At 60.1% G+C, this 26551-nt stretch overlaps 2 protein-coding genes across 8 annotated transcripts; one reads left to right on the forward strand and one right to left on the reverse strand.

The window, feature by feature from the left end:
* MCRS1 (microspherule protein 1) lies at positions 1–9182 on the forward strand. 5 transcript variants are annotated; one of them, XM_027595135.2, is made up of 15 exons: positions 1–142; positions 1329–1522; positions 1982–2120; positions 2488–2626; positions 3232–3390; positions 3541–3650; positions 4586–4694; positions 4941–5079; positions 7188–7263; positions 7550–7578; positions 7703–7795; positions 7919–8001; positions 8159–8246; positions 8493–8620; positions 8739–9182. In XM_027595135.2, exons 3-15 carry the CDS (start codon positions 2011–2013, stop codon positions 8823–8825), a joined length of 1350 nt encoding a protein of 449 aa, XP_027450936.1. In that variant the 5' UTR covers positions 1–142; positions 1329–1522; positions 1982–2010; the 3' UTR covers positions 8826–9182. The 5 variants fall into 5 exon arrangements, with proteins under 5 accessions (XP_027450936.1, XP_027450935.1, XP_027450937.1 ...); XM_027595134.2 differs by having other exon boundaries at positions 1329–1448; XM_027595136.2 differs by lacking the exon at positions 1329–1522 and having other exon boundaries at positions 25–142.
* Positions 9179–26551, reverse strand: KCNH3 (potassium voltage-gated channel subfamily H member 3). Of its 3 annotated transcripts, none has more exons than XM_027595131.2 (15): positions 26426–26551; positions 24643–24876; positions 24032–24166; positions 22826–22959; positions 22145–22388; positions 21608–21765; positions 21314–21521; positions 17263–17544; positions 16766–16965; positions 16078–16327; positions 12443–12660; positions 11369–11703; positions 10876–10982; positions 10207–10283; positions 9179–10093 (listed from the first exon to the last, which is right to left on the reverse strand). In XM_027595131.2, the coding sequence occupies exons 1-15, from the start codon at positions 26499–26501 to the stop codon at positions 9497–9499; spliced, it is 3255 nt and encodes a 1084-aa protein (XP_027450932.1). In that variant the 5' UTR covers positions 26502–26551; the 3' UTR covers positions 9179–9496. The 3 variants fall into 3 exon arrangements, 2 of the variants coding, with proteins under 2 accessions (XP_027450932.1, XP_027450933.1); XM_027595132.2 differs by lacking the exon at positions 26426–26551 and adding an exon at positions 26232–26302; XR_003520077.2 differs by lacking the exons at positions 9179–10093; positions 11369–11703.

Here is a 26551-nt window from a genome sequence, read left to right on the forward strand (position 1 = left end):
CGTTCCCGGGGCGAACCGGAAGGGATCGCGCAGCCCCTAGTTCGCAGACCCGGAAGTAGATGTGCCTCACGGAAGCCGGGTTTGGCCCTGCGGCTGCTGCTGTCGCCGCGGAGAAATTGTTGGAGCTGGCAGCCTAGGAATGGTGAGACCTCGCGGTTCGCTTCCGAGGGTTCTGAGCAGAGTTTGGGACGAAATGGAGTTTTCCAGAGTGCCGCGGGGGAAGACCCCCCACAGTGTTTGGGGCCCCGCCCCGGTAGCGCCCTGAAAATCTGCGCATGCGTGGGCCGGACAGGGCCAGAATCTGGTCCGAGATGTTACGCATGCGCAAAGGTGGCAAACCGAAGGTGGGGTGAGACTTGGCCTGGGAGTTAGTCCCCCTCCCTCTCCACCAGCCTGTGGGGCTTAAACCAGGGCTGCGAAAGCATCGGGGTGCACTCGGTGCTTTGCTTTTGAGTTGCAGGGCTGACTTCACCACTCTCATCCCGAGCTTCCAGAACAGACCTGCACTAATCCCCCACCTTGGGTGTGCACTCGGGGGAGAACGGGGGTGGGGGAAGGCAGGGGGTGCAGACCTAGCCTCCTTCGGCCCGCGTAATCAGGCCCTTCACCTGCTCCCCAGGTGTCAGGATATCCAGCCGTATCCTACAGAGCGGAGCGGCGTGACTAGCGCACCTGGGGCAGGGCGGGAAGGCTGTGCTGAGAGCCGCCCTGGTCTGAAGGGGCGGGGCCCGCAAGCGGCACGCCCCAGAGAGTCCCCAGTACCTGAGTTCTCCCGGGGTTAGGAGCAGGCGCCCCAGGGCGGTTGATACTTGCTCAGTTCCCAGACCGCGTTTTTTAGCTTCCACGCGGAACCACCCACTAAATCTTCAGCCAAAGCTGCAAATGGAAAAAAGAGAGAGATGGACTAATCGGAGTTCTATCTCCGTTTCCCTGCTTTGGCTTGGGAGGGCAAGGGGGGTGCTACTGAACTGAGTGGGCAGCGACGGGCGATAAGAAGTGAGCCAGTAATCTCTTGTTTCGTGCTTTCGTTTATAGTCGAGGCCCTTCACCTAGCGACTCGGAGTAGAATCATAGAGGTCTGTGGACCCCGTAAAATGCTATGTGTTTGTACATTTTTCTGGAGTGCATAGCTTTTATTTTCTCAAAGATGCTGGTGACCTTTAGAAAGCTGTTGGTTTATCAGTGTCATATTGGCAGAACAGAACCTTGTGTCTCTTCTTGTGTCTTCCCTAGCTTATGGGATCCTGGGGGGAGCTGCTCCAGTATAAGGAGGTGAGGCTGGCCCGTTGGAAACCTGAGCCTCAGGTAGCCTCATTTCTCCTTTGCAGAATCTCCTCTCAGCCTCTAAGCTCACCTGGTCAGAATCCTTGGATGAGCCTGTGGGACCCTTCCTCCTAGCCCTGTGGTTTGGAACCAGTGGCTTTGGGACTGTAAGAGGATGGACAAAGGTAGTATGAGGCCGGGCCAGCTCCCCAAACGCTCAGGCGCCAAGCATCTGCTGATTCCACCCCGTGCCTGGCACGTATGTCTTTTCATCCTGGCTGGGCATTGCCACCTCCCCCTGGGCCAGCACCACCCACGTACCTCTCGGCAGAGGCCGCAATTGACTGACTTGCTGTTGAGCTGCCGCTCTTTGGCATGGCTGCATTTTGATGGCAGAGGGAGCAGTTATGCCCAGAGCCCGGTGTGTCGGCATCACCAGTCTGACCTGAGCACCATGTGCTGCACGACATGACACGTGGCACCGGGAGAACTGCCCAGCGTGGAAGGTCTGGGCCAGGTCTGAGCCCAGATGGGATCTGGATGGCCAAGGAACTCCCACCATAAAACCTCAAATGTCAAGGAAGCAGGGGAAGGGCCAGGAGGGCTGGTAGAGGGCTGGGGGTGGGGAGGGAGGGGCAGAGGAGGGGTCCCATGTTCAGAGGCTCAAGGCTCTGCTGGGCACTTAGGAGACCTGAGTTCACCACTTCTTTTTTTCTAGATTCTCAGGGACTGCTAGATTCATCTCTGATGGCATCAGGCACTGCCAGCCGCTCAGAGGATGAGGAGTCGCTGGCAGGGCAGAAGCGGGCTTCCTCTCAGGCCTTGGGCACCATCCCTAAACGGAGAAGCTCCTCCAGGTAGGAAGGGTTCAGAGGGCCAGGGCCTGGGCAAGGACGTTAGGTGCTGCATGCCCTAGCCACTGTTGGGAATGGCTGTTTGAGCCCCTGTGGGGCCTAAGTGATGGCAGAGCTTTGTGCTTTTCCTGCCAAGTCCCTCTCTGTGGGACGTGGGCATGGGAGGGAGATCTTAGGTCTCTGACATGAAATCTGTGGCGTGGCACCCTTTCATCTCAGAGGGGAGGAGCGTAGCAGTTCTGTGCCCCGTCCACTGCGCTGGGGCAGTTAGCAGCCAGCCAGAACCCCGCGCTGTCTCAGAGGCTGGGGGTGTGTGTGTGGGTACGAGGGGAACGGACACGGGATGCTCACTGGGTTGGACTCTCCACAGGTTCATCAAGAGGAAGAAGTTTGATGATGAGCTGGTGGAGAGCAGCCTGGCTAAGTCCTCTACCCGGGCGAAGGGGGCCAGTGGGGTGGAACCAGGGCGCTGTTCAGGGAGTGAACCTTCCTCCAGTGAGAAGAAGAAGGTGAGAGATTGCGAGGTATGGGGGTGGGGGCCAGATTTTGTATTTCCCCACCACCTTTGCCAGCTGGCAAAAGCCCTGCAGAAGAGACTTGTGAGGACATCCGGTGGCCCCAGCCCCATCCTCAGCTCCCTCCTTTCTGGGAGCCCGTCTCTTCTCCTTACTCCCCCTTTCTTGCCGCATGCCCCCCTACACACACACACACACACACACACACACACACACACACACCCACCCACCCTGTCAGTGCGTCTTGTATCACATTCTGTGTAGGAGGCGTAGAGTGTGCATCTATTCTGGGAGCAGACAGCCTGTTCCCAGCATTGCTGGGTGTAAAAATAACCCCCAGGTGGCATTGCTCTGGCCCTAGACACCATACCAGTCAGCGTGGTTTTCTGGTATCCTCCCCACCCACCCTCCACTCTGGGGTTGAGGGTGCCATGAGCAAAGAGAAGACCCCATAAGGTCAAGGACCATGTAGAAGTATTTCGGGGATGGGGGGGACTAGAGGGCTGGGCTGCCACACACAGTATGGGAAGCTCCGGGCCTGAAGCCCAAGCTGCCCCAATGCTGGCTTTGAGCGCGGTCTCTTCCTGTCCTCTGCCCAGGTGTCCAAGGCCCCTAGCACTCCTGTGCCGCCCAGCCCAGCGCCAACGCCCGGACTTACCAAGCGTGTGAAGAAGAGCAAACAGCCGCTTCAGGTGACCAAGGATTTGGGCCGCTGGAAGCCGGCGGATGACCTCCTGCTCATCAACGCCGTGCTACAGGTAGTGCTTCCCAGCGCAGGTTGCACGTTCCCCTCCTTCCCCAGCCTGCGGTCCCCAGCCCCCAGACTAGCCCAGCAGCACCCTGGGGGTAGCAAGCGAAGGGTTCTTCCCAGCTCTCAGGCTGGGGCCAACCCATCGGGGGCCTTGCAGACCAACGACCTGACGTCGGTCCACCTGGGCGTGAAGTTCAGCTGCCGCTTCACCCTCCGGGAGGTCCAGGAGCGCTGGTACGCCCTGCTCTACGATCCTGTCATCTCCAAGTGAGTGGGGTTGGCTCCCGCAGCAGGGAGGTACTGGGAGCAGCAGAATTTGGCTCCTGGAACAGACAGAATTACACAAAGGGCCAAGGGAGGGACCTGGGAAGCAGGGCTCATGGGACCTTGCATCCTCTGGGATGATACTGAAACCAGCCAGGCTTGGGAGGGAAGCTTCTTCCTGCTGCCAACCCTGCTGGTCCTGGCTTGATGCCGGCGGCAAGGGGCTCTGGAAGCTGAAGAAGTAGCATGGGAAAAAACACCCGAATGAGTGCCAGGAGCCCTGGTTCCACCACTGTATGCGTTGTGGTTTGGGGCAGGTCTCTTCCCAACCTTTCCACACTGACCTCCCATAATTTCTTTCTCCATGAGAGGGAATTGGAACAAAAGAACACGAAGGCCCCTAAAAGTCCAAGTTCCAAGTAAACCTGTGCGCCCATGCAGTGTGCACTTTTCCTGCTCAGCCACTTCGTTTATCATCGTCAGAGTTGGTCGGATGCTTAGCACCCGTCTTCTGCTCCGCAGTCCCTAGCGCCACTTAAGCTGTAGCCTCAGTCCTGACAGCCAGGAAGTGGGCGGGGCTCAGTTTTGGAAAGAGGATGTGGTGGGCAGTGGGTGGTAGCTTTGGCCAAGTAAAGAGGAAGGTCTTGGGGAGGGAGCAGCTTGTCTCAGGGTCTCCCTCAACTGGCCCCTGCGGGCTGTGCCTTTGAGTCTCTTCAAGGGAGTGAACACTGGAAACTCAGTTGGCTGAGTTGCCTGTGTGTGTTATGCTTTCAACAAACCCATGAGGCCACAGGTGCTGTGCTAAGCCTTGGGCTCTTTCTGTTGAGGGCCTGGTCTCTAGTTCTGGATCTCAAAGGCCTGCAGGAACCCCACATTGCTAGACACCCTCCCTTCAAACCTACCCTCTTTCTCACAACCTCCCCCCCCGCGCCCCCCAGGCTGGCCTGCCAAGCCATGAGACAGCTGCACCCAGAAGCCATTGCCGCCATCCAGAGCAAGGCCTTGTTTAGCAAGGCTGAGGAACAGCTGCTGAGCAAAGTGGGATCGGTAAGGCTGACAGGGTAGGGGCCTGACCACTGGGAAGACTACTGATGCGGGGAGGCCCCATTGCCTGGAAACATGCCCTGCAGGTGCTCATACGTCTGCAGGGGCCTTTGTGGATGGGGTCCTCAGGAAGAGCCAAGACTGGCTCCCTCTTCTTCCAGCTCCTGGTGGGGGCAGGGGGTGGGGGTGGTAAGGCGGAGACGAGAATGAGAAAACCCAGATGCTGAGAACAGGCTCCTTGTCCTCCAGACCAGCCAGCCCACCTTGGAGACGTTCCAGGACCTGCTGCACAGACACCCCGATGCCTTCTACCTGGCCCGTACCGCCAAGGCTTTGCAGGCCCACTGGCAGCTCATGAAGCAGTATTACCTGCTGGAGGACCAGACAGGTAACTGGCTCCGGGAGCTGGCAGAGTGGGTGCACTGCGTGTGCGTGAGGTTGTCTGGGCCTGGCTTCCCTCAGGTGCCCAGGAACGGATCCCTCGGTGGCCCCTGGTGTTTTGCACCTCTCTGCAGCAAAACCACTGCCTTCCAGAAGGAAGGAAGGTGGCTAGAATGATACTCAGCAGCATGGTAAGGGTAGCCTTGCCTGGAATCCCGAGCAAAAAGTCCAAATGGCAGAGGTGTATCCCATTTCCTGTGTGTGTTGTCATTTTTGACCTATTTTACTATTATGTAATGACACTGAAACATGAATAAAGTGTGAAAGTCCCCTTCACTCCTTACCCTTCCCCGTTTCCCTCCCTAGAGATGCTAGGATCCTGGAGATGGTACTTTTTCTAAGTCTTTCTGCCCCTTCCCTCTTTCCACATTCATTGTTCCTTCTCGCTGCTTTGGAGCCATTCAGAAATCCCCACTAGGCCTTCACACCCAGGCCCTCTGGCTTCCTCCCCTCCCGGGGGCCCGAAGGCCCTCTGCTTACCCTCCCTCACCAGCGGGCTCTCACTCCCAATGACAGGTACTGGGAAGGGCAGGTGACGGAACTGGGTGCAACTCCTCAGTTCTGGCTGGGACTCGGGGCCAGCCTTTCACCGTATGTCGTAGTGCAGATGCTGCCTGCTCTCGCTTCTGGACGGTATTGCCCGTCAGCATCTCCAGAGTTGTTCCCGCTGTTCTGGAAATGAGGCTGTGCCTATGCCCTCCACCTACTCCCTGGGTCCTCCTGCTCCTGGTTATTCAAAGAAACTCCTGCAAGAGGATTTTAGGAAATCTTCTCAGGGAGGGCCCTGTCTTTTCTTCCTGGGGATCTCTGCATTTAGTGGGCTGCTCTCTTCATTCCTGCGACTTCTGCGTCTCTGCTTCGGCCTCAGGGCAGGCGTCACCGCATTCCCGCAGACAGAGTGGCCGCTGGATAAAGTCTATTTTTTGCTGCTAGAGCTAGCTTCTTTGAAAGTTGGTGCGTGTAACTTAGAGATTTAATTTTTCTCTTCACGAGGCTTGTCTGTGGGTATTGGGTTTCTCCTTGGCTGGCTGGTGCCGGGAGGCCCTAAGAACGGGCATATACGCTGCTTCGCTCTCGAGTCGGTTGAGCATTAGGTTAGTGGGGTTTTAGGCAGCTGTGGTGGGGGGCGGGGGGAGCCAGCTAGCGGGGAGCACCCCAGTCCCTTGTCTCCCACACGGTCTGACCTCAGGGAGCTTGGGGGCAGGTGGAGCACTTGTGGTTCCTGTGCAGCCCCCCTCGCTTCCCGGGCAGGCAGTGATGACACCCTCAGGGTTGACAGACTCCTCAACCGGTGGCGTCCTGGCCACTAGCTAGTTGTCACCGCGGTCCTGGGAGCAGCTAGCAGTGGCTCTCAGAGTTTGGGGGCCCCAGCCCCTTGATAGTTTGGTCAGTGAAAAACCTGAAGAACTTGCATGAAACTATCCTCGACATATCTGATGGACTCTGATACTCTATTCCATTTCATATTTTTGGAAAAAATGACAACTCATCTCGTGACCCCTAAGACGCCCTGACCCGCGGTTGGCGAGCGGCCAGCGGGAGGCACTTGGGTGGTGGGGCTGGCTGGGCCGCGCCTCTCCTCCCGCCGCGTGTGGCAGAAAGTGTCGGGGAGCGTGTGATGGGCTAGAGGAGCCGTGTGGGTTTGGAATCAGGAGAGCAGAGCTTGAATCCTGGGTCTGTCCTGGCCCAAGTCCATGGCGAGCGCTCGTTCCTGTAGGCGTCTGGTCACGGGTTCAGGGGTGCGAACAGCAGAGCCTGGCCTCCTTTGTTCACGGCCATGCAGAGCCTCTGCGCTCGGAAAAACACACACAGGAGGTCAACTTTAATTCCCTTTTCTTTCTAGAAGCACCTCTGCCCTTAGCTAACGTCAGGAACGCTCTGTGTCAAACTAGCTCGCTGCCTGATAGGGCTTGTGCCCTGTTACCTGTTGCCCTCGGCGCAGAACTGTCCCCACAGGCCCAGTCTTCCCAGTTGGGCTCCTTGGTTCAGTCACTGCCCGCAGCGTCGGGTAGAGTGGGAGCGGCGGCGCTGACCAGCTCTCTGTCCTTTGTTCAGTGCAGCCGCTGCCCAAGGGGGACCAAGTGCTCAACTTTTCTGACGCAGAGGACCTGATTGATGACAGTAAGCTCAAGTGAGTGGCTGGGGCCCCAGGCAGGGGACAAAGCGCTCGGGGCTGCCCGGCCCTACCTCCTGCTGCAGAGAACTGCGCCCAGCCCACTCTCAGCCCCATGCTCCGCTCGTTACCTGGTCTCCTTGCCAAGCCCCCCCCACCCCCCACCCCTGGGGAAGGAGGCTAGCCCAAGGCCAGAGGAGCAGCCTCCTAAGGGGCTGGGGGACCCCCGAATGAGCCAAGTAGGCCCTGCTGGTAGTGGCAGGTGAGCTGGAAGTGGATCCTGATTCGTCCTTCTCCCCCACAGGGACATGCGAGATGAGGTCCTGGAGCATGGTGAGTGTACCCCGGGGGCACGGTTAGGGGGTAGAAGCCTGTGCCAGCACAGAGGGCCAGTACGAGGTGCTGGTGACCGCAGAGCAGCCCTCCTTACCGGCCCCCCTCACCCCCCCCCCCCCAGAGCTGACCGTGGCCGACCGGCGCCAGAAACGAGAGATCCGACAGCTGGAACAGGAGCTGCATAAGTGGCAGGTGCTGGTGGACAGCATCACAGGTGAGGAGGCGGGGAGGCCGCACCTCCCCTCCCTTCGCCCCACCCTGGGCCCCTGTGCTTGCGTGGCTGGGTGCCCCCTCCTTTCCCGGGCCCTACCTGACACGGGCTCTGCTCCTCCCCCAGGCATGAGCTCTCCTGACTTCGACAACCAGACGCTGGCGGTGCTGCGGGGCCGCATGGTGCGGTACCTGATGCGCTCTCGAGAGGTAAGCGGGCCCAGGCCGTCTGCTCCCGCAGCTTGCCCTCCTCTGCCGGGCTCGCCCTCGCCGACCTTCCTGGTTCTGGTCCCGGACTTCTCATTTTTCCCTGGCCTGTGTAGACCCATTCCTCAGGTCCCAGCCCTCACCTGCCCCATTTCCCCAGATCACCCTGGGCAGAGCCACCAAGGATAACCAGATTGACGTGGACCTGTCTCTGGAGGGTCCAGCCTGGAAGATCTCCCGGAAGCAAGGTACCAGCAGGAAGCAGTGCGAGGGTGCTCCTCCCAGCCTCTCGCTGCCCTCCGTCCCTGTGGCTTGCTCTCCCTGGGAGCCCTCATGGAGCAGCTGGGGCTGAGCAGCTGGTATTTCAAGATCTCTAACTTGGGGGTCATGGGGGCCTTCTGGCCTGTCCCCGGGAAGCAGTGTGGGTGGGGACTTGAGGCCGTGTTCAGGCCTTCCCTGTCTCCTCATCCGCCTTTGCTCCTCCATCCCAACAGGAGTCATCAAGCTGAAAAATAACGGTGATTTCTTCATTGCCAATGAGGGCCGGCGGCCCATCTACATTGATGGGCGGCCTGTGCTGTGTGGCTCCAAATGGCGCCTCAGCAACAACTCCGTGGTGGAGGTGAGCTGAGAGGGAGGTGGAGAGGTCAGGGTGAGACCAGGGGCGTGGGGACCCGGGCCGTGGGCCTGGCCCCCAATCCCACCTCTGTCCTCAGGCCACTGTTTTCTCCCGCCCATAGATCGCCAGCCTCAGATTCGTCTTCCTCATCAACCAGGACCTCATTGCCCTCATCCGGGCCGAGGCGGCCAAGATCACGCCACAGTGAGGAGTGGGGGCAGGACCCGTGTGCTCTCTCTGGCCTGTGTCCCTGCCATCCCAGCCCCTTGGAGCTGGGAACTCAGGCTCCTGGAAAAACCGCAGCGGGCAGGAGGAGACCCAACTGCCGGCCCATTGATCCGAGCCTCTGTGGGAAGGCAGGGCTGGTCCTTGGGAAGCCCCTAGAGGCTGGAACCCTCCGGCTTCCTTAGAGCCAGGGCCCCTCCCCCCCGCCCCCCCCCCCCGCAGGCCACCCTCCTGTTCCCCTCAGATTCCCACCTTTGCCCCTTTGTCTCCAGCTGATTAGCTTCAGACTTTTCCTTTATTATTTTTCTTTTGTAAATAAAAAGCACCAAGTTCCAAAGTAGCTCCTTTTATTTTATTTTTTTTTAATATAAAAACTGGTAAGGCAGGGACACATGCAGGGGGTGGCAAAATCCCTCCTTGGCCTCAGGCCTCTGTCCCCCACCCTGCAGAGGGAAACAGGAGTAGGCTGAGGAGGGGCCCAGAGATGCCCAGCCTGGGGCCTGCCCCTGAGGCTCTTTAATTCTCCGGCTCCCCACCCTGAGCCGGGGGTGGCGGGGGGGGTGGGGTGGTGGCTGCCCCCCTTCCTCCGCCCCGAGTTCAGGCCGGGCCACAGATGGCAGCATGTCTGGCAACACGGAGGTCCGGGGCTGGCAGTCAGACCCCTGTGCCCTCTTCCTGGGTCCACTGGACTGTGCCAGAGCCCTGACAGCCGATAAGCACCATCTCCAGGCTGTGGGGTTCCCAGGGCAAGGCCAGGCCCCCTGACCCTGGTGGGGGCTCTCCAGTGCTAGCAGCCTCAGCCAGGTTCGTGGGCTCTGGGGGCCCAGTCCGAGCGCCTTCCTCAGGAGGTGGTGAGCCAGGGGTGCTGGGCTCGGGGCAGAGTTCTCCTGAGCCCGGGGGCTCGGAGTCAGAGGTGGAGGCCCAGAAAGCTGTGGCTCGAGGCCAAGGGGAGCTCTGAGATGCTGGGGGGCCCCAGGGCCAGGGTGCCACTAGAGGAGGGGGCCCTGGGCGAGGGTGGGGCCAGGTCCCACCCAAGACAGAGCCAACTGGGGGCTGCAGGCAGTAAGAGGATGTCCCAGTGTCCACACACAGAGGCTGCAGGAGCCCAGAGGCGCTGGCTAGGCATGGCCCCTCTCCTGCTGCTCGAGGGCAAGGGGCCCCCCCATGGGGTGCCAGGACTTGCTGCACAGCCTGGCGAAGTGACTGCAGGCCCTCCCGCATCTGCAGCACCTGTTCAGACAGCTCTGTCACCTTTGGGGAGCGAGGGAGGAGGAAAGAGCTCGAAGTTAGAGGAGTCCGGACCTCACACGGAGAGCAGTGCCCGCCCCTACCCCCGCCCTGCCTCCAGCTCACCCCTCACCCACCGCCTGCCGCAGCTTGTCCAGGGTGTCTGTGCTCCTTGCCTCGCCAGGCCCAACGGGGACAGTGAGCAGGCCATTCTCTGCGAACAGGAGGATGAGTTACCAGCCGGCACCGGGAAGAGGGGATGGCCCAGCGTCCAGCCCCAGTTAGCACAGACCGCTGTGGCCTGGCGGGACCTGACGCCAGCAGCGGCCACTTCCAGCCTTGCCCCGGCTGCGGAATTCTGCCCAAACCGCCAGGGGGGCCTCGGGCACGCTGCCCGGCACTCTCCCGCCTCGGGAAGCTGCTCTTTGTGCCTCTTCTCCAGACACGGGAGCACTCCAGGGCGCTCATTCCCTGGTCCACTCTCAGGGCCACTCACAGCCCTCTGTCCCCCCCAGGGTGGTAGCAACCTCATCTTACTTCACACGCACAACCACCGTATGACAGACCAGAAGCTGGGGCGAGAACCAAGACCCTGCTGCCGGAGAGCTGACCGCAGGGATCCAAACCGCGTCCCCAGCGGCCTTCCGACAGCAAGGGGCTGGTCTTCACCACCGAAGTGCCCCGCCCAACCGTGTGGGTTGAGAAGGGCAAGAAGTCTGGACCCTGTCAGCTTCTCAGAGGTTTACAGGGCCAAGAGGCAGGCCTGCCGACCTCCCCCAGCCCCGCTGGAACCCGGGCCCCAGTACCTGGCCCAGGGGAGGGACTGCTGCTGCACTCCGGGCCAGACCGCCCCACACGGAAGGAGAACTTGGGCTGGTCGGAGCCACAGCCGTCCTCAATGCCATCGACTACCCTGCGGACACGGGCCAGGGCGACAGATCAGTCCACAGGCAGCCACTGCAGTACCCGGCAACCACACACACAAGCTGCAGGAGCCTGGAGCTCAGGGCCCAGGGCAGGGAACACCTGGGCCCTTTCCTTAGAGCTTGCAGTTTTGCTAGGGATCCAAACCTGAGCAACATGACACAGCAGGAATTCTAAGCAGTCAATAGCCAGGCACCAAATGGTGGGGTGGGAGGGGCGGGGGGGGGGGGGCACAGGAAGGTGGAGTCCAAGAAGGCTTCCTGGAGGAGGCAGGGATGGGTTAGGATGGAAGGATGGGGAGGACTGTGTCCGGCTGAGGCCCCAGCCCTATCCCCACCACCTCTGCCAGAGTACAGAGGCCCAGAGCCTGCCTACCTGGGGCTCAGATCTGGGGGTACGTTCCATGGCACAGAAGGCAGCTGCAGACCCTCTAAGCTTCGAGGGTGGACAGAGGGGCCAGCCTCAGCCTGCGAAGCCCCTGCCCTGCCCGGCCGTCCCCTGCCCCTTAGCCTGGGCCGGGGCGCCGTTTGATGACGTGGGGATAGCAGCTTAGCAGCTGAGGAGGAGGAGGTGCAGCTGGGGGACAGCAAGGGGCTGGAAGGCTCATCGGCTGGGGCTGGGGAGGCCGTGGGGCCCTGCTCCCCATCCGTCTCTTTCTCCTCCAACGTGGACATAAGGGTGTTGTCGCCACTCAGGGAGCTGGTGTCCACCTGGGGACAGTGGGGGACAGGGAAGCGGCATGGATAGCCCTACTGTGCCCCACTCACCTGCCCCACCCCGACCTCTTCTCCCTAGAAGGAGCCATCTTTGTTAAACTGGATGCCCAATATCTCCCACCCTCAGAGGAAGAGGCTCAGGTGTGTATTGGGAGGCGGGGGAGACTTTTTCTGCTGCCACCACAAAGCCACCAAGCCCTGAAGGAATTTGCTGCCTCTCAAAATTCTCGCCCAGTGTGGATACACCACCCCTCTACTTGGTCCCTCAGGCTAACCAAACTATCCAGGAGAACATCGTGCTAAAAACAGGTTTGGAAGTAATGATACAAGCCAGGAAAATTCAAAGCGCCTCAGAACAGTTCTCTCTCATGGTGAAGAAGCAGGGGGAGCCACAGGGCTCCCTTCAGAGGCGGCCCGGAGGACAAGCGCCTGGCCCTACCGGGGGGTCCCCATCCCTCATGTGCAGCCCTCAGCCTCCATCCCTTAAGACTTCGCTGCGGACCCGGCCAGGCCGTCTCAGATGGGCCAGGGGGAGCCACGACGGCTGGTGGGATCCAAAGGGCAGTGTGGGTGTGAAGGGGCAGGAGACGGGAGAGTGTAGACGCCCCATGACGTGTGGGGCTGCTAACACCAGGCCAGACGCTCACACGGTGCCTCCTAACCCCAACCTCTGCCCACCTCCTCAGGCCCCTGGCACCCCAGCCCCCCCTGCACACAGTCCCAGCGCTCCCACCTCTGCGTGGCCTCCACCGGCACCCAGGTTATAGCTGAGCTCCCCTCGGAGGCCCCGGCTGAAGCGTGGGGCGAACTCGGGGTACAGTGCGAGGCTCTCGTGCAGCCCAGCCAGCTGCAGACACTGTAGGACGCAGTAGGTCAGCCCCTTTACGTCAGCATTGGCCTTGACCACCTGCTCCCGCCGGGGCAGCTCACAGCCAATCAGATCACCCTTCCCTGGAAGCGGAAGCAGAGGTCAGTGAGCCCTGCCCCTCAGGCCCTGGACAGGGGAGTCAAGCAGAGGCAGCTGAGCTTCCCCTGCGAGCTCAGTGGGGCCTTGAGAGCCAGCAGAGAGAGGCTGCCCAGGCCCTGGCCAACCCCTGCTGCCTGCCCCCGGCTCCTCGGGCAGACTTGGAGTGAAACGCACTGAGACCCAGGTGCTCAAGCACATCTGGGATCGAAGGCACTGTGCTGGACCCGTTTGAATTTTAGCTCTGAGACAACTGAGCAGTCCCCAGGCTGCCTGTAGCTCCGAATCCCTTACGAAAGCTAAGCCAATCACTCGTAGGCCCCATCTCTACCTACGGAACCACAGTATCTACAGGAGACCCATAATCCGATACTGTTCAAGCCTCACAGGTGATTCAGGCAGGGCTTGTCAGGGAACCCGGAGGTTAGTGCCCGTGCGGCACAGCGATGTCAGGCGGCCACATGACTTCCTCTCCCTGAGCCCTGGTGCTTGCAGGACTGATTTTGTGTTGGACTGAGTCGTGGTGCTTTCTGGATCTTACCAGAAGGTGTCAATGGAGGGTTTTCCCACCACCCAGCTGAGGCTGCCACCTGGCTGACAGCATTGTAAAATGACATCAATTAGAGTCTGCATCCCCATCTCGGAGAGGTTAAATTGTAGGGAAGAAATGTGCATCTTAGAATCAATGAGCTAGGGACGCCTGGGTGGCTCAGTTGTTAAGCGTCTGCCTTCGGCTCAGGTCACGATCCCACAGTCCTGGGCTCGTGCCCCGCGTCAGGCTCCCTGCTCAGCGGGAAGCCTGCTTCTCCCTCTCCCACTCCCCCTGCTTGTGTTCCTGCTCTCGCTGTGTCTCTCTCTGTCAGATTAAAAAAAAAAAAAAAAATCTTAAAAAAAAAAATCAATGAACTAGGGTGTCTCCAATCAGGGACACGTGAGGATTAAACGAGTTAGTGCAGGTAAAGTGCCTGACACAGAGCCGGCCAATCAAAGTTCCTTTCCTTCCTCGCCCTCTGGAGAAGAGTGCCCTACAGACGGCTCCCAACAGGGCTGGCATGCTGTGGGCGCTGCAGCAGAGCCCACTCACTGCCCTCACGAGGCAGCTCAACCCACTGTCCGAGCTCACAAGATTGGAAAGCCTTTCCTTACCCTCAAGGAAAAAGATGGATCACTGCCACCCCCTGCCGCGGGCCGCCTCCTGCTGCAGAACCGAGCTTAGCAGCCTCCTGTAAATGTGCGTGGACTTTTGCTCAAACTTAAGTGTAGAAGGCATCGCTGTTAAATCGTATTTTCTTGGTTTGGGGCCATCCTTCTGGTTCCTTCTGAGAGCTGTTTGGATCTCCATGTGCTCATCTGATGAATGAGCTCTCTCTCCTCGTGTGTGTCATCTGGAAATAGGAGAAGTGTGTATTTTTTTGTCTTCATCCAAAAGGTGAGAAAGAATTGAGAAACAGGACAAGACCAATGACAGAGCTCCGTGCCACTGGTCTCAGACCAGAGACGGCTCTGTAGGCTGGCCTCTCAGCTGGAACCTCTCAGCTCTCCGGCCCCCTCAGGTCTTCTTGGCGCCGGCACCCAGTCCGCCTCTTCTCCTGCCCCCACAGCCGACTGTGCGTGCTTAGCTGTCAGTTCAGACACGGAGGTAGGGGCCAGAATCGACGCCGCTCACTGCGCCGTGAGCCTCCGCGGCCAGCAGCAGGCAGGAAGCCCCTGGATGTCTGGGCTAAGGAGGCGGGTGGGGGCGGGGTGAAGGCAAAGCAGAAAACTGGCTGGTGGGGAACCAGGGATTCACCAGGGCATCCAGACCCTTGTCAACAGGTGAAACAGTTCGGCTGGAACACATGGGCAGGGACAGGAGGGATCAAAGGTGGCAAAATTCCGGTGCTGGGGACACAGGCAGTGAGGCAGAGGCCTGGGGCGCAGGCGGGGGACATCCTTAGGGCTCCGTCTTAATAGTGAACATGATTATTCTGCACCCTGGTTCCTGGCATCAGGGAAGAATCGTTCTTGCAGGCCCAATGCCAGCTCCCAGCCTCACGGCTTCCTCGGCTCCGAGCTGAAAACCATCTGTTTAATAATCCGCCTGACAGTCTTGACCAGTCTGCGATTGTCAAAATCTGTTTGCCCTTCTGAATCTCTCCGGTTCTCCCTCATTTCTTAACGATGCCAGCAATACGTGAGTGGCCATAATTCCATCTGCTCAGAGTCCTGGCATGAGGGGCATCTAGGCCCAGAAGCCAAACTCACAAAAGACTCAAAGTGAAAGGTGTGGCCGCCGCTGGCCTCTCTTACCTCCCAGACCCCCTTTATGGTGTTTCTTTTTCCTGTTGGAAGATCACCCTCCTCAAGGGAGAGGAGAGGGACACACAGTAGCTGCCGGGTGTCTGGTCTTCTTAATTCTCCAGGTTAGTGACAAACTTCAGCCCCTCCAGGGGTCAGCCATCTCCACAGTGAGTCTACAAGTCCTTGACTGAGGATTCATCTCCCTTCCATCTCCTGGGCGAGGCCCCCCATGACCCAAGCAGATCCCAGAGTTCGCACCTCCTGGGCTCACTGCTGAGAGCCTCCCATGGCTGGGGAGCTATGCAGCCCTGTTTCCCAAAGTGCTTGCACCTGCCTTCCTAAAGCCTTGTGTGTGCATCCTGCCACCCTGAAATCGTGCCCTTTCTTCGGGACACTGCTCTCCCTTTAGCAAAGCACCTGAGAGCACAGTGAATGAAACCTGAGGTTTAGGGTTGGCAGATGAGGCTCTAACCCCTCCTGCCAATTCATGAACTTTTCCAAGCCTTCCGTTCCTTCCAGGCAAAACAGGCACACGAGCGCCCCTGCCATGGGTTTTGTGAGGTCTGTGTGAGTGGAAGCACCTAAGGGTCAGCACTGTTACAACATCCATTCCACGCCTGCAAGCTCTTCTTCCTTGTCCAGGGACTTGACCCATCTCCACCTCCTTCTCTGGCCACGAAGGGAAGTATACAGGTGGAGTCTGAGCCCTGCCGTCACCCACCTGCGCCCTGGGCCCTGCTCTGTGACCGGCCGTGGCCGGGCCCCGCCAGGAGAGCTCTCACTGCCCCCTCGCAGCCCTGCCTGAGCTCTCTCTCCAGCACTGCTTTTCCTCCTTGACGGGGAAATGCTGATCCCCCCACCCCCTGCTCGGCTCCGGGCTGGGCCCGCACTCACTCAGGGAGTCTCGCACACCTGCAGCACAGTTTCCAGCTCCTTGTGTTGCCACCTGGTGGTCAGTGGGCCCGCTGTGAGCTTTGCCCGGGGCTCCCGGGCTCCTCCTGACTCCATCCTGGCTGTTTCCCGGGGGCTGCCTTACCTGTGTCCTCTCTCCGTGTTTCTGCCGAGGGGGCCCCGGTTCCACCCGCCTCCCACAAGGCCCTGCGTCCCCTCCCGCCCTCACACACCTAGGATTGCGAGTACAGTGCCCCCCTTGAGCACCTCCATGGAGCCGGAGCAGACGAAGTAGAGGGCCTGCAGAGCGTCCCCTTGGTGGATGAGGTACTCGCCAGGCGTGCAGAAGGCGGGCCGCAGGGCCAGGGACAGTGCCCGCAGGCAGCCGCGGCTCGCAGCCTCAAACAGGGGCAGCTGCAAAACCTCCTTGTGCAAGTGCATGGCGATGTCTGCGCGGAGCTCGTCCGGGAGGCTCTGCAGCAGCTGGGGGGGGGGGGGTGGCGGGGCGCGGGGAGGTCGGTGGTGGCAGAATGGAGGGCAGCCTCCAGCCAGCTCCTTTACATCCCTGCAGGCCTCGGGAGCCACCCGAGGCTCCACACGGGGTACAGTCAGTGAGGGGGGCCGCCTCGGCCTCGCTCCCAATCACTTTAGCCCACTGTGAGCAGCTCGGCTTTCCTCCTCCGGGCCCGCAACTGGATGTCAGCGAGCAGAGCCCTCAGGCCTAGCAAGGGTGGAGAAAGGCCTGCAAGCCTTCTTGACCGCCCTCTGCCTCGTACTACTGTCTCCCCCCGCTCCCCGGGTAGCGCTGGAAGCCAAAATTCTGTGTTCTTTGCCTCCCAGCCCACTCCTGGGGATTTTAGGCCAAGCGCACACTCCTCCAAGGAGTGAAGGCTGGCAGGGCCCCCCAGGAGGCCTGCGCACCTCAGTGGTGTCGATGCCGTTGTTCACAGCCCAGGTCGCCTGGAAGTACTCGAGCATGCGCTGTTTGAGGGGCTTGGGGATGCGGTGAATTCGGATGTAGTCGCGCAGGTCCCGGGTGCGGCTGTGGTACAGAAAGCGGCGGGCGTACATGCGCTGGATGATGGCCGTCACGTTCCCAAACACCACCGCGTGCATCAGGGCTGGGGAGGGTGGCGACAGGGGGTCACCTCCAGGCCTGACACCACGCTGGGCACATCTGTCCTCTCCCCCCGCCCCCACAGGCCACTGTGTGGCACGGAGTCCTGTAGTCCAGGGGGGCTCCCCCGGCCCTGGGTCTGTGTTCCTCGGGTCCCCCAAAGCAGAAGAACCTCTAGGAAGGACCTGGAGACCCTGGGGGAGGTGGGGATGGAGGCCGCCTGGGGCCAGAGGTCTGAGAGTGGGCGGGGGGGGGGGGGGGGGGGGGGGAGGGGGGCGGCCGGGAGAGCAGCGGGCCTCACCGCCAATGAGCATGGTGCAGATGGAGAAGATCTTCTCAGTGTCCGTGTTGGCGGACACGTTGCCGAAGCCCACGCTGGTGAGGCTGCTGAGCGCGAAGTAGAGGGAGGTGATGTAGGCGCTGCGCAGTGAGGGGCCGCCCAGGAGCTCCAGGCCAGTCCTATTGGCCTCCCCGCTGGCGCTGCTGCAGTTGTCACCCTGGCCCGAGCTGTTCCCTGCGGCGGGGCTCTGGCCCACCAGGTAGTAGGGGGTCTCCAGGCGGCGGGCCAGCTCCTGCAGCCAGCCTGGGGGAGGGGACGGGCGTGCCTGAGCCGATGGCCGCACTGCCTGCCCTGCAGGCCCGGGGTGCCCGCCGTCCCCTCCCCCGCCCCAGCCCCGTGGGGGACTCGTGGATGGCAGATCCACCGCCCATGTCTTCCCGCCGCTTGCCTCCTCTGCCAGTCCAGCACAGCTCTGCCCACCCCCTCAACCCTCCCCAAGGCAAACACGTGAGCACGAGGCTGCGGCCTCCTCGGCCGGGGTCTGTTGATGCCGAGCAAGGAGCACACACCCTGTCCCCCGTGGCTGGCACGACTCCCAGGAAACAGGCCCAGCTGGAAGCCACCTCCTCCACCTCGTCCACCCAGACCCCTCCTGCTCCTTCTCTCAGCTCACCTGCTCTGAGAGCCGCTTCACCCTCGCCCGTCCCCACAACCACACAAAGCACCCAACCCCACGTACGCGTTCTCAGGCACGCCAATGTGGACGCGTGCGTGCGCACCGTCAAGGCCACAGCCGTGCTCGGCACAGTCGCAAGGAGGAGGACACACACGTGTGAGCACATTCACAGGTGCACGGGCACAGCCACTCACATGGAAAAAGCCTGTGCACCCTTGGGAGAGAGACAAGGGCACACGGGTGCTTGCGCCCGGACACCCAGGTAGGAGAGGTGAGCACGAGCACACAGGTGAGCACACTCGAAGGCCACCGGCAGGCAGGCACCTGTGCACCCACAGAGGCTCTTGAGCATGCCTGCGCACACGGGCCAGCCTGGGACATCTGCTCCAGTCTCGCCATGAATCCCACGTCCCCTGGCCTGGCCTTGGCAGGAAGTGGGGCTGTGTACTGGGGCCTCTCAGGAGCTCTGGCTACTCAGAGTCACTCGGAGCCTAGCCGGAAGGTTGTGGGAATTCTTGGGTGTTGGATGGGGGTTCCTGGGGTCCACAGAGGTCCCAGGGGTCCTGGCAGAGCCGGGAGTCAGGGGAGCAAGGGAGAGAGGGCAGATCTAGAGTGGAGAAACAGAGGGCAAGTGCAGAGGTGGGCTCAGGACCTCAGGCTGCAGTGGAACTCGCCTCTCTGCATGCACTCTGCCGCCTCCCACCTGCACACACCCAGCCTCCCTGCTCCACACTCTCCCGAACACCTTACACACTCTGCTCCCCGAGATCTCCACAGCCCTCCTCACCCCCGGAGCCGTTCATTCAGCAGTCTCACAAACACGTGCCTATGCACAAACCTGAGGACCATATGATAGGGCTCAAACTGACATGCTATGGGTAAGGGCTAGAGGGCTTCCCGAAAGAGGGGACACTGGTGCTTGGTCTCAGAGGACGGGTAGAGTTTTGATTCAAAGAAACTGAGAGAAGGTTGTTCCTGACCTAGGGAAAGGCCACAGTGGGCCAACCCTAGAGATGGAGACAAGTGCAGGCAAATCGCTCCACTTAGCTAGAATGTGGGGTTCACACTGGGGGCGTCAAATTCTCGGAATTTGGTAAGATATGTTAAGGCCTGAGCCAAGGTGAGGATTCGTCCTCCTGTGCAAAAACTCTTCAGCCGCTATTCAGTTGGGCCCCTGACCTGAAGCCAGTTGCCAGGTGAGGAGGGTCGGGGGCAAGGGGTGAGAAGCAGGAGGATGAGGGGAGGGTGGCAGAGGGGGCTGTCCTCTCTGTTTTGGCTGTGGGGCACTGGCAGCTCCTGGAGCTGGTGGTGTGGGGAGGCTGTTCTGGAGGCCGGTGGCTTTCGTACTGAGAAATGCCCTGAGGGATCTCCCTCAGTATTTAGTACCGTCTTTTGAAAATCCAGCCCATCTCCACTGGGCTAATGGGAATGGAGGGAAGGGACTCTTGTGTCCACACCATGGCCAGAGGAGCAGCAGAACCAAGGCAGGGAAGCCAGGAGAAGGCGCCTCCCACCAGGGCTGGACCAGGAGGGGGCGCCACTCGCCCTCCAGACATCCCTTCTGGGGCTGGACTCTGGGAGGTCTGGGTGTGGCTCTGACCTCGCTGGGGAGTAGTTTCTCTGGAGAAAAGAGGAGCCGATGATATGAAGGACTTGGAAACTCCCCTAATGTGAGCTCGAATCAGCCCAAAATAGAATGAAATCACTTGAAAGCTTAGGGTTCAAGGGTGCTAGAATTAACATGTGTATCTGCAAAACAGCCTGCCTCCCACCTGCCCATGTTCTTCATGGTGGGACTCAGAGCCCCTCCAGGAGCCAAAGATACTCTTCATGTCAGCTGAGCAGCCCCTGTAAGGGGGTCAGAACAAGGAGCCACACGGATGCATGACTCAGAGCATCTGGGTCCTGTTTGGGAGCAAACTGACCTGGGGATTTGGTGTCTCAGCCCACTTTGGGATCAGGGTCCTGCATCACAATTTATCTTCCAGCCCATTGACCGTGTTTGCTGGGTGGCCATCTGACCCCAGAGCCGCCTCCACCACAGCCTCCCTCTGGGAAGGGCAGGTGCCAAGGAGCTGACACTGCCGGGAGCATCCCGGTTCCATGTGCTCAGCAACTAGAGCTTTGGGGAATATGCACTGGGCCTCTGGGCCACACACCTGTCCCCGTGGGCTTGGCGAGGGAGAGAGGATTTGCAGGAGCCTCCTCGTCCCTGGGAACCGATCAGAGCACATTTCTAAGGCCCACCTGCGCTCCTGATGATCCCACCAAGGAGCCGATGGTCATGCCAGGCCCGTTGAGCAGCTGGCCTGTTGCCTGCTGACTAGAACGGGCACCACAGGCCAGTTACTGGGAAGCCACCAGAAGGCTGGAGGGCATGGGAAGAAGGACGTGTGTTCGGTTTTGGGGCCTCAGGGTATGCAGAAGTAGAACAGGCTGGAACAGAAGGGTTTGGAGTTAGGGGGAGGATGGAAGCTGAGACGGTGCAGGGGCTCCGGTGGGATCACAGGGCACTAGGTGAGGGGAAGGTGAGGGCCGGCGCGGGCGAGGCTGGCGAGGGCCGCGTTGCTCAGGGCAGAGAAGTAGAGCAGCTCAAAGGAGTGTGGTTAGCAGAGTCGGGTACCACAGGACTTCAAGGAGATGAGGGTTTGGCCCCAGAAGGTCCCTGCGACCTGCCAGTTGCCATTTTGGGTGGAGAGGTGGGGGTGGGAGCCTTCCTGGCAGGAGTTAAGATGTGAGTGGGAGGCGAGCAGAGGGAGAGTGGCAGTGGAGGTGAAGTGAAGGAGAGTGAAGACACCAGCGGGACGCAGAGAAAGGCTGCATTTGAGGCCTGGGGGAGGGCCGAGAAGCAGCTGAGAGAGACGGGCCTAGAGGTAACGAGACCGGGGCCGGGCTTCAGCAGCGGGGCGCGCGGGCTGAGATTCCGAGAGGGCGGTGGCAAAGCACCAGGCATCAGAGGCACCCAGGAGGGCAGCGGCTCCCCGAACAGCCTTCTCCTGAGAGGGGTGCGGTTCTCAGCTGGGCAGGGGCCTGGGGAATGCTAAGGCCACAAGGAGGCCATGATGGGTGAACAGGACCCCCCTGGGCAGCCCACTGGGCTTTCCCCACTACACCCAACTGCTGAAGAGCAGGCCTGCCTCAAGGGGGTGGCTCTGTCACGCTCACACCCGTGCGTGCGCGCCGGGCCCCCATTCCCCTCACAAACACATCCGCACTTGCCCGAATGCCCCAGATACCCCCGCAGAGGCAGACTGGCACACATATCCCTGACTGCTCATATCAGCTCACACACACACACTTGGACTCACGTTTTCCTGACATATATGCTTGAGCAGACATGCTCCCCTGACACGGACATACAGCTCCCCGCCCCACCGCCCCAGAGGCCTCCAGTACCGATCTCCGGCAGCTCCGAGGCGCTGCTCTCGATCTCCCGCTGGCCGATGTAGAACCAGATGCAGGCCACCCAGTGGGCGAGCAGGGCGAACACCGCCATGAGCAGGGTGAGCACCACGGCGCTGTACTGGGAGTAGCGGTCCAGCCGCGGGAGCAGGCGCAGGAGGCGCAGCAGCCGCACCGTCTTCAGCAGGTGTGCCCCAAAGTACTGAGGTGGGGGGCACGCGGGGAGGTCACCCCAGGGCCGGCCCCACCTATCCTGCCCCAGAGCCCACCCAGCCCGGCCGCACTGACCACATTGACCTTGAAGGCATGTAGCAGGTCGAAGGGCAGCGCCGCAATGACATCCAGCAGGAACCAGGTGGTGACGTAGTGGAGGCAGATGGACTTTGGGGCAAATACCACCTGGCCGGACTTGGACACGAACGTGGTGCGGAAATTCAGCACGATGTCTGCAGGAAGTCCGGGTGGGACTTAGCATGGGGTAGAGGAGGAGCCACACTTTACTGGGCACCTGCTCAGTATCTGACATTGTCCTGGGCCCCCGACCATCTTCCTTCTCACAGAACTCTAAAGGGTGGACATTGTTGTGCCTATTTGATGGAGGGAGAAGCTGAGCCTTGGAGAGGCAACGATCAGCTCAGGGTCCTATAACCCATTAGCAGTAGAGACATGTTTGTAACTTAGGTTTGATGTCAAAGCCCACAGGTCTCAAACGGGGAGGGCATGGGGGACACTCGTCAGCAGGCACAGAAGCCATGCAGACTCTCCCCATCAGAGCCCGAGGGGTGCCCAGTACAGGATGGGGTGGGAGGCACAGGGCACACGTACCAAGAATGAAGAGGACCTCCACGGCCAGATCGCAGACGCTGGGAGCACTACGGGCAGCGCTGGGCTCCCGGGCTGTGCTCACACACACGCTGTAGGGCACGGTGACAGCCACGTAGAGGGTGGCGAGCAGGATGAAGCCGTCCCAAGTGGCCCTCAGTGCCCCACAGTGCAGCAGGATGAAAGGTGACTTTCGGATGGCGGCTACTTTGTACTCAGGCAAGTTTGGCTTCTCCCCAAATACCCCCTGAGTGAGGCAGGGCAGGTCCGGCCGGGAGGACAGGAAATTGGCAGAGGCTGAGTTTGGATAGGGCCTGGGACAGGCATCCACCTTCCTTCTCTCCCTGCATACTCAAAGCTACCTCTGACACAGGCATTAGAGTCCCCATGTTAGAGATCAGAAGACTGGGGATCGGGGAGGCCAGACTTAGCTGAGGTCACACCACTGCTTGGGGGAGGAGCCAATATTGATCCAAGGCCCATCTGCCACCAGGGCAAGACTGTATCTTTGATGGATCAGGCATGTGACATTCCTTCCCTCCCCCATTCACAACCCCCAAAGCGCTGGTGGGGCCTGGGTGGTCCCCTGGACATCCTCTCTCTGGTGGGCTTTGTTCCCCTCCTCCATCTCCTCAGCTTGCCCCTACCCTGCCCCCCAAACACACACCCTTGTGCGCAATCCACCTTATTGAGCTTGTGCTTGCCCTTGGGCTGTTTCTGCAGGTGCCCAGACAGGTGGTAGAGCACAGCCCGGCTCCGCCGCCGGTTGGCATTGAAGCCTTTGGCTCCTGCCCGGCCATATCGGCGCCGGCCACCTCCTGCAAAAGAGGGGCCCATGAGGATGATGGCGGGAGTGCCTGCACACCCCAGCCAGGGTCTTGGGTGTAGGACACCAGTTGCTGGCCCATGAGCTGGTCTGACTCATGGACCAGTTAGTCTGTTTAGAATTGGGGGCTCCAGCATCCTCATTTCTAGGGGCATTCGCCAGCCCCAGCAATGGGCAGTCCTGTGGGTACTTATAGACACTCCTCCCCATGCCTGCTTCCAGCAGAAGGAGGTCTGGATCAAGGCAAAGGCAGGAGAGGATCGCCATAGGGAAAGGCCTGAGAGAGGAGTAGGGAGATGGTTCCCAGGGCTGGGGGTCGGGAGTGGGGAATGGAGAGTACCCCCGGCATCCCCAGTGGCAAAGCCAGCTTCTGATGACAGCTTTCTGAGTTGGTCAAAGGCCTCTGCCAGCCCTTGGAGAATACAAGAGGGCTTTAGGATGCCTTTTAGGAGGATAAAAGCGGGCTTTAGGGATGCCTGGGTGGCTCAGTCAGTTAAGCATCCGCCTTCGGCTCAGGTCATGATCCCAGGGTCCTGGGACTGAGTCTTGAATCCGCATCTGGCTCCTTGTTCAGTGGGGAGCCTGCTTCTCCCTCTGCCTCTACCTACCACTCCCCCTGCTTGTGCTCTCTCCCTCTCTGACAAATAAATAAATAAAATCTTAAAAAAAAAAAAAAAAAGCAGGCTTTGGTTGGGGCTCCCAGTCAGGTCTGTGGGAGGGAAAGGAACCAGGTGGATCTGCGCTCAGCCCCAAGAATTGATCAGAAAATGGTACCTCAGTGGCACTAGGGGAGTTTGTTTGCTCTCAGTTTCTTAGCAAAGCGGACTTTAAAACTCCCAACTTTGTCTCAACTGGACTTTTGGAAACAAGCTTTCCATACCTGGGCACCTGGAAATGAGGGCAGCATAGGCCTCTCACCCAGCAAAGCGGGAGTTAATGAATGCAACAGGGTGGGGGGACCCACAAGCTCGAGCTGGGTGCCAAGGCCCCGCCCAGGCCTGAGGTGCCCAACATGCCAGCCAGCCAGCCACAGCAGCTAAATGAATAGCGCCACAGGCACCCACCTGTCTCCTTCCAGTTGTCAGGGCCCCCTCGGTTCTTGGTGTCGCTGATATCCTTGTGAGAAACCAGGAAGAGGGCCACCTCCCCTTTCTCATTCTTTATGGGTATCACATCCAGGAGACACCAGAATGGGAGCCCTGGGCACAAAGACAGACTCAGCCCAGCTCCTATCGTCACCTTGCCCGAGGTGATAGAGGTCCCACTGCCAGCCCTGGCCAAGACACAGGCAGGATCAGGGTTTTCCTGGGGTGGGCGGCAGCCTGGCTCCACTTAGGACAGGGCTTGATGGAACAGGGTCGGGGAAAGCAAAGGAGAGCAGAGATGACCATCAGACATGTGTGTCCATAGATCTGTCCTGCTGAGACGGGGACATTTCTCTGCTCGGGTGAGAAACCCAAGATTGGAAATTGAGTAGAGGCTGAGGCTAAGGTGAGGATGGAAGAGAGAAGCCAGGGGCAGTGGATGGGGTGGAGAAGGAAATGGGTAAGTGGGAAGATGGGGGGAGATGGGGAGATAGAGATGATGGGGATGGAACACAGGGACCATAGATGGAGTAGGTGCCAGGCTGGGTGAGACCTCAAAAGTGAGGTGGGCTGGCCAGGTGGCCCCTCACCGCTCTTCCGGTACAGGATCAGCTCAGCCTTGAACTCCTTGTGCTCATCCAGGGCCTTGCGGATCTGTTGGCGGACAAGCTCACTGGTGTCTGGCCCATAGAGGAAGGAGCAGGCACAGCCCCGCTGCATGACCTCGGCCCGGGAGAACCCCGTGAGGTCGCAGAAGCCATCAGAGCAGTAGACCACGGGGAAGAGCCCCGCCACCTGGGCATTGCCCAGCACGAAGTTACTGTCTGCAAGAGAGCACCTCTCAGAGGAGGCATGGGGTGAAGGGGCCCAGGGTCTACCACCCCTCCTTTCCTAAATGCCTGCAAGCAAAGGGTGGGTGTCACAAAGCCCAAGAACCCTGTGTGTATGCGTGTGTGTGTGTGTGTGTGTGTGTGTATGTGTGAGCCTGGGGGTTCGGGAAGGCACTGTTTATAAACAGGAATCAGTGTGTCACCTATGTACAGAGTCCACTCCTAGCAGTATGTGTATGTATGCACTCAGGACTCAACACATGTGAACACGGAGGTTGGTGAATACAGCCCTGTGTGGGAACTGTGTCCTCTGGACTGTGTCCTGAGCAGCTTGGGGTAAGGGTAGGGTTGAGATGCCCCAGGGAGAACTGCACAACCAGCTCTAGACAGCCTCAGCCCTACTCCTACTTCTGCCAGGTTTGCTCATCAGCTAGGTACCCAGGGTGGCTGTCTGGCTCCTCTCACTGGGACCCACCTGGATGGGAGGCAGTCCAGGCCACCTTCCATTCTGCACCCCCTGTGTGAACCCCAGCTGCCAGACCTGGCTCAGGAATTAGTGGATGTGATTGAGAATGGGGGTGTAAGAATGGTAGCTGAACAGCACAGCCTGGAACCGGAATGTATTGGGGAGTGGAGGGCACTGAATCAGCAGGCTGCAGGAGCCAAGCGCAGGGCAAAGCAGATGGAGAAGCCTGTGTGTGTGTGTGTGTGTGTGTGTGTGTGTGTGTGGTGTGTGGTGTGTGGTGTGTGTGTGTGTGTGTGTGTGTGTGTGTGTGTGTGTGTGTGTAGAGGGGTTGCTCAGTGATGGGCTCCCACCCCCTATCAGGAAATGCAAGACCAGAGAGGAGGATAGGCAGAGAGCTGGGAAGCCCCACTGGGGGGTGAGTGTGAGGGAGAAGAAGAAGGGAGGGGGTTTGCACCACTTTCCAGGTGTTCAGAGCCCTGGGAACCCAGCATCCAGAAGCTCTGGTCACCTACTCCAAACTTCCCCAGTCTTGGTGGGAGTACCCAAACCTAGCTTTTTGGGTCTAGAGGGGCTCTGTAGGTTTGGGTGGTGAGTTTAGGCGGTGAGGTGAGCTTGGACTAACACTGCGCTCCGAATCCCGCCTACTCTCTCCTTTTGCAAACCTCTTTTCTAAATCCGTCTTTTGAACCCTCCGGGTATCCCTGAGCACCGCTCCTCTGCCCCCACCCCACCCCCCCGCCCCGCCACTTCCATGGTAGTCGGTAGGATAGCGCCAGACACAGGGATGGGGTCAGTTAGACTGACTAGGTCGGGGTTCGCGCCCTCGCCAACAAATGGCATCCTGGGCCCCAAACCCGGAGACTTCTGGCTGTTTTTGCCCAACCTGGGGCAGAGTGGACCCTGAACCTTTGAGAAACGGCGTCTGTAAGGAGATGGTGGTCCCGGCTAAAAGCGGGGCATTGGGGAGGGAAGTTGAGAACAGAGGGCGCCAGGCCGAGATGTCGGGGTGCAGGACCTGCGGGAACCCTGGCAGGAAACGGCTTTTCTGGGAGCCAGTGGGGCGAAGGTCAGACTCACGCGTGCCGTCGAAGCGCGTGGCGATGGTGTCCAGGAAGGTGTTCTGCGGCGCCAGGAGTCCCCGCATGGCCGGCATCTTAGGCGGCCGTAGCCGCCCGCCCCATCCCTCCGGGGCGCGGGGGCTCA

The sequence above is a fragment of the Zalophus californianus genome, chromosome 9 (genome assembly GCF_009762305.2).
Source record: "Zalophus californianus isolate mZalCal1 chromosome 9, mZalCal1.pri.v2, whole genome shotgun sequence".
Taxonomy (NCBI): domain Eukaryota; kingdom Metazoa; phylum Chordata; class Mammalia; order Carnivora; family Otariidae; genus Zalophus; species Zalophus californianus.

Excerpts from the sequence above, each read along its gene's own strand:
- MCRS1 (XM_027595133.2), top strand. The coding sequence starts at position 1,732 with ATGACACGTGGCACCGGGAGAACTGCCCAGCGTGGAAGGTCTGGGCCA. Across the intron at positions 7,796-7,918 it reads GCTGGTGGACAGCATCACAG|GCATGAGCTCTCCTGACTTC; the intron begins GTGAGGAGGCGG and ends CTCCTCCCCCAG. Across the intron at positions 8,621-8,738 it reads GCAACAACTCCGTGGTGGAG|ATCGCCAGCCTCAGATTCGT; the intron begins GTGAGCTGAGAG and ends TCCCGCCCATAG.
- KCNH3 (XM_027595131.2), bottom strand. The coding sequence starts at position 26,501 with ATGCCGGCCATGCGGGGACTCCTGGCGCCGCAGAACACCTTCCTGGAC. Across the intron at positions 24,167-24,642 it reads GATCCTGTACCGGAAGAGCG|GGCTCCCATTCTGGTGTCTC; the intron begins GTGAGGGGCCAC and ends CTTTGTGCCCAG. Across the intron at positions 21,522-21,607 it reads ATGCCTTCAAGGTCAATGTG|TACTTTGGGGCACACCTGCT; the intron begins GTCAGTGCGGCC and ends CCCCCACCTCAG.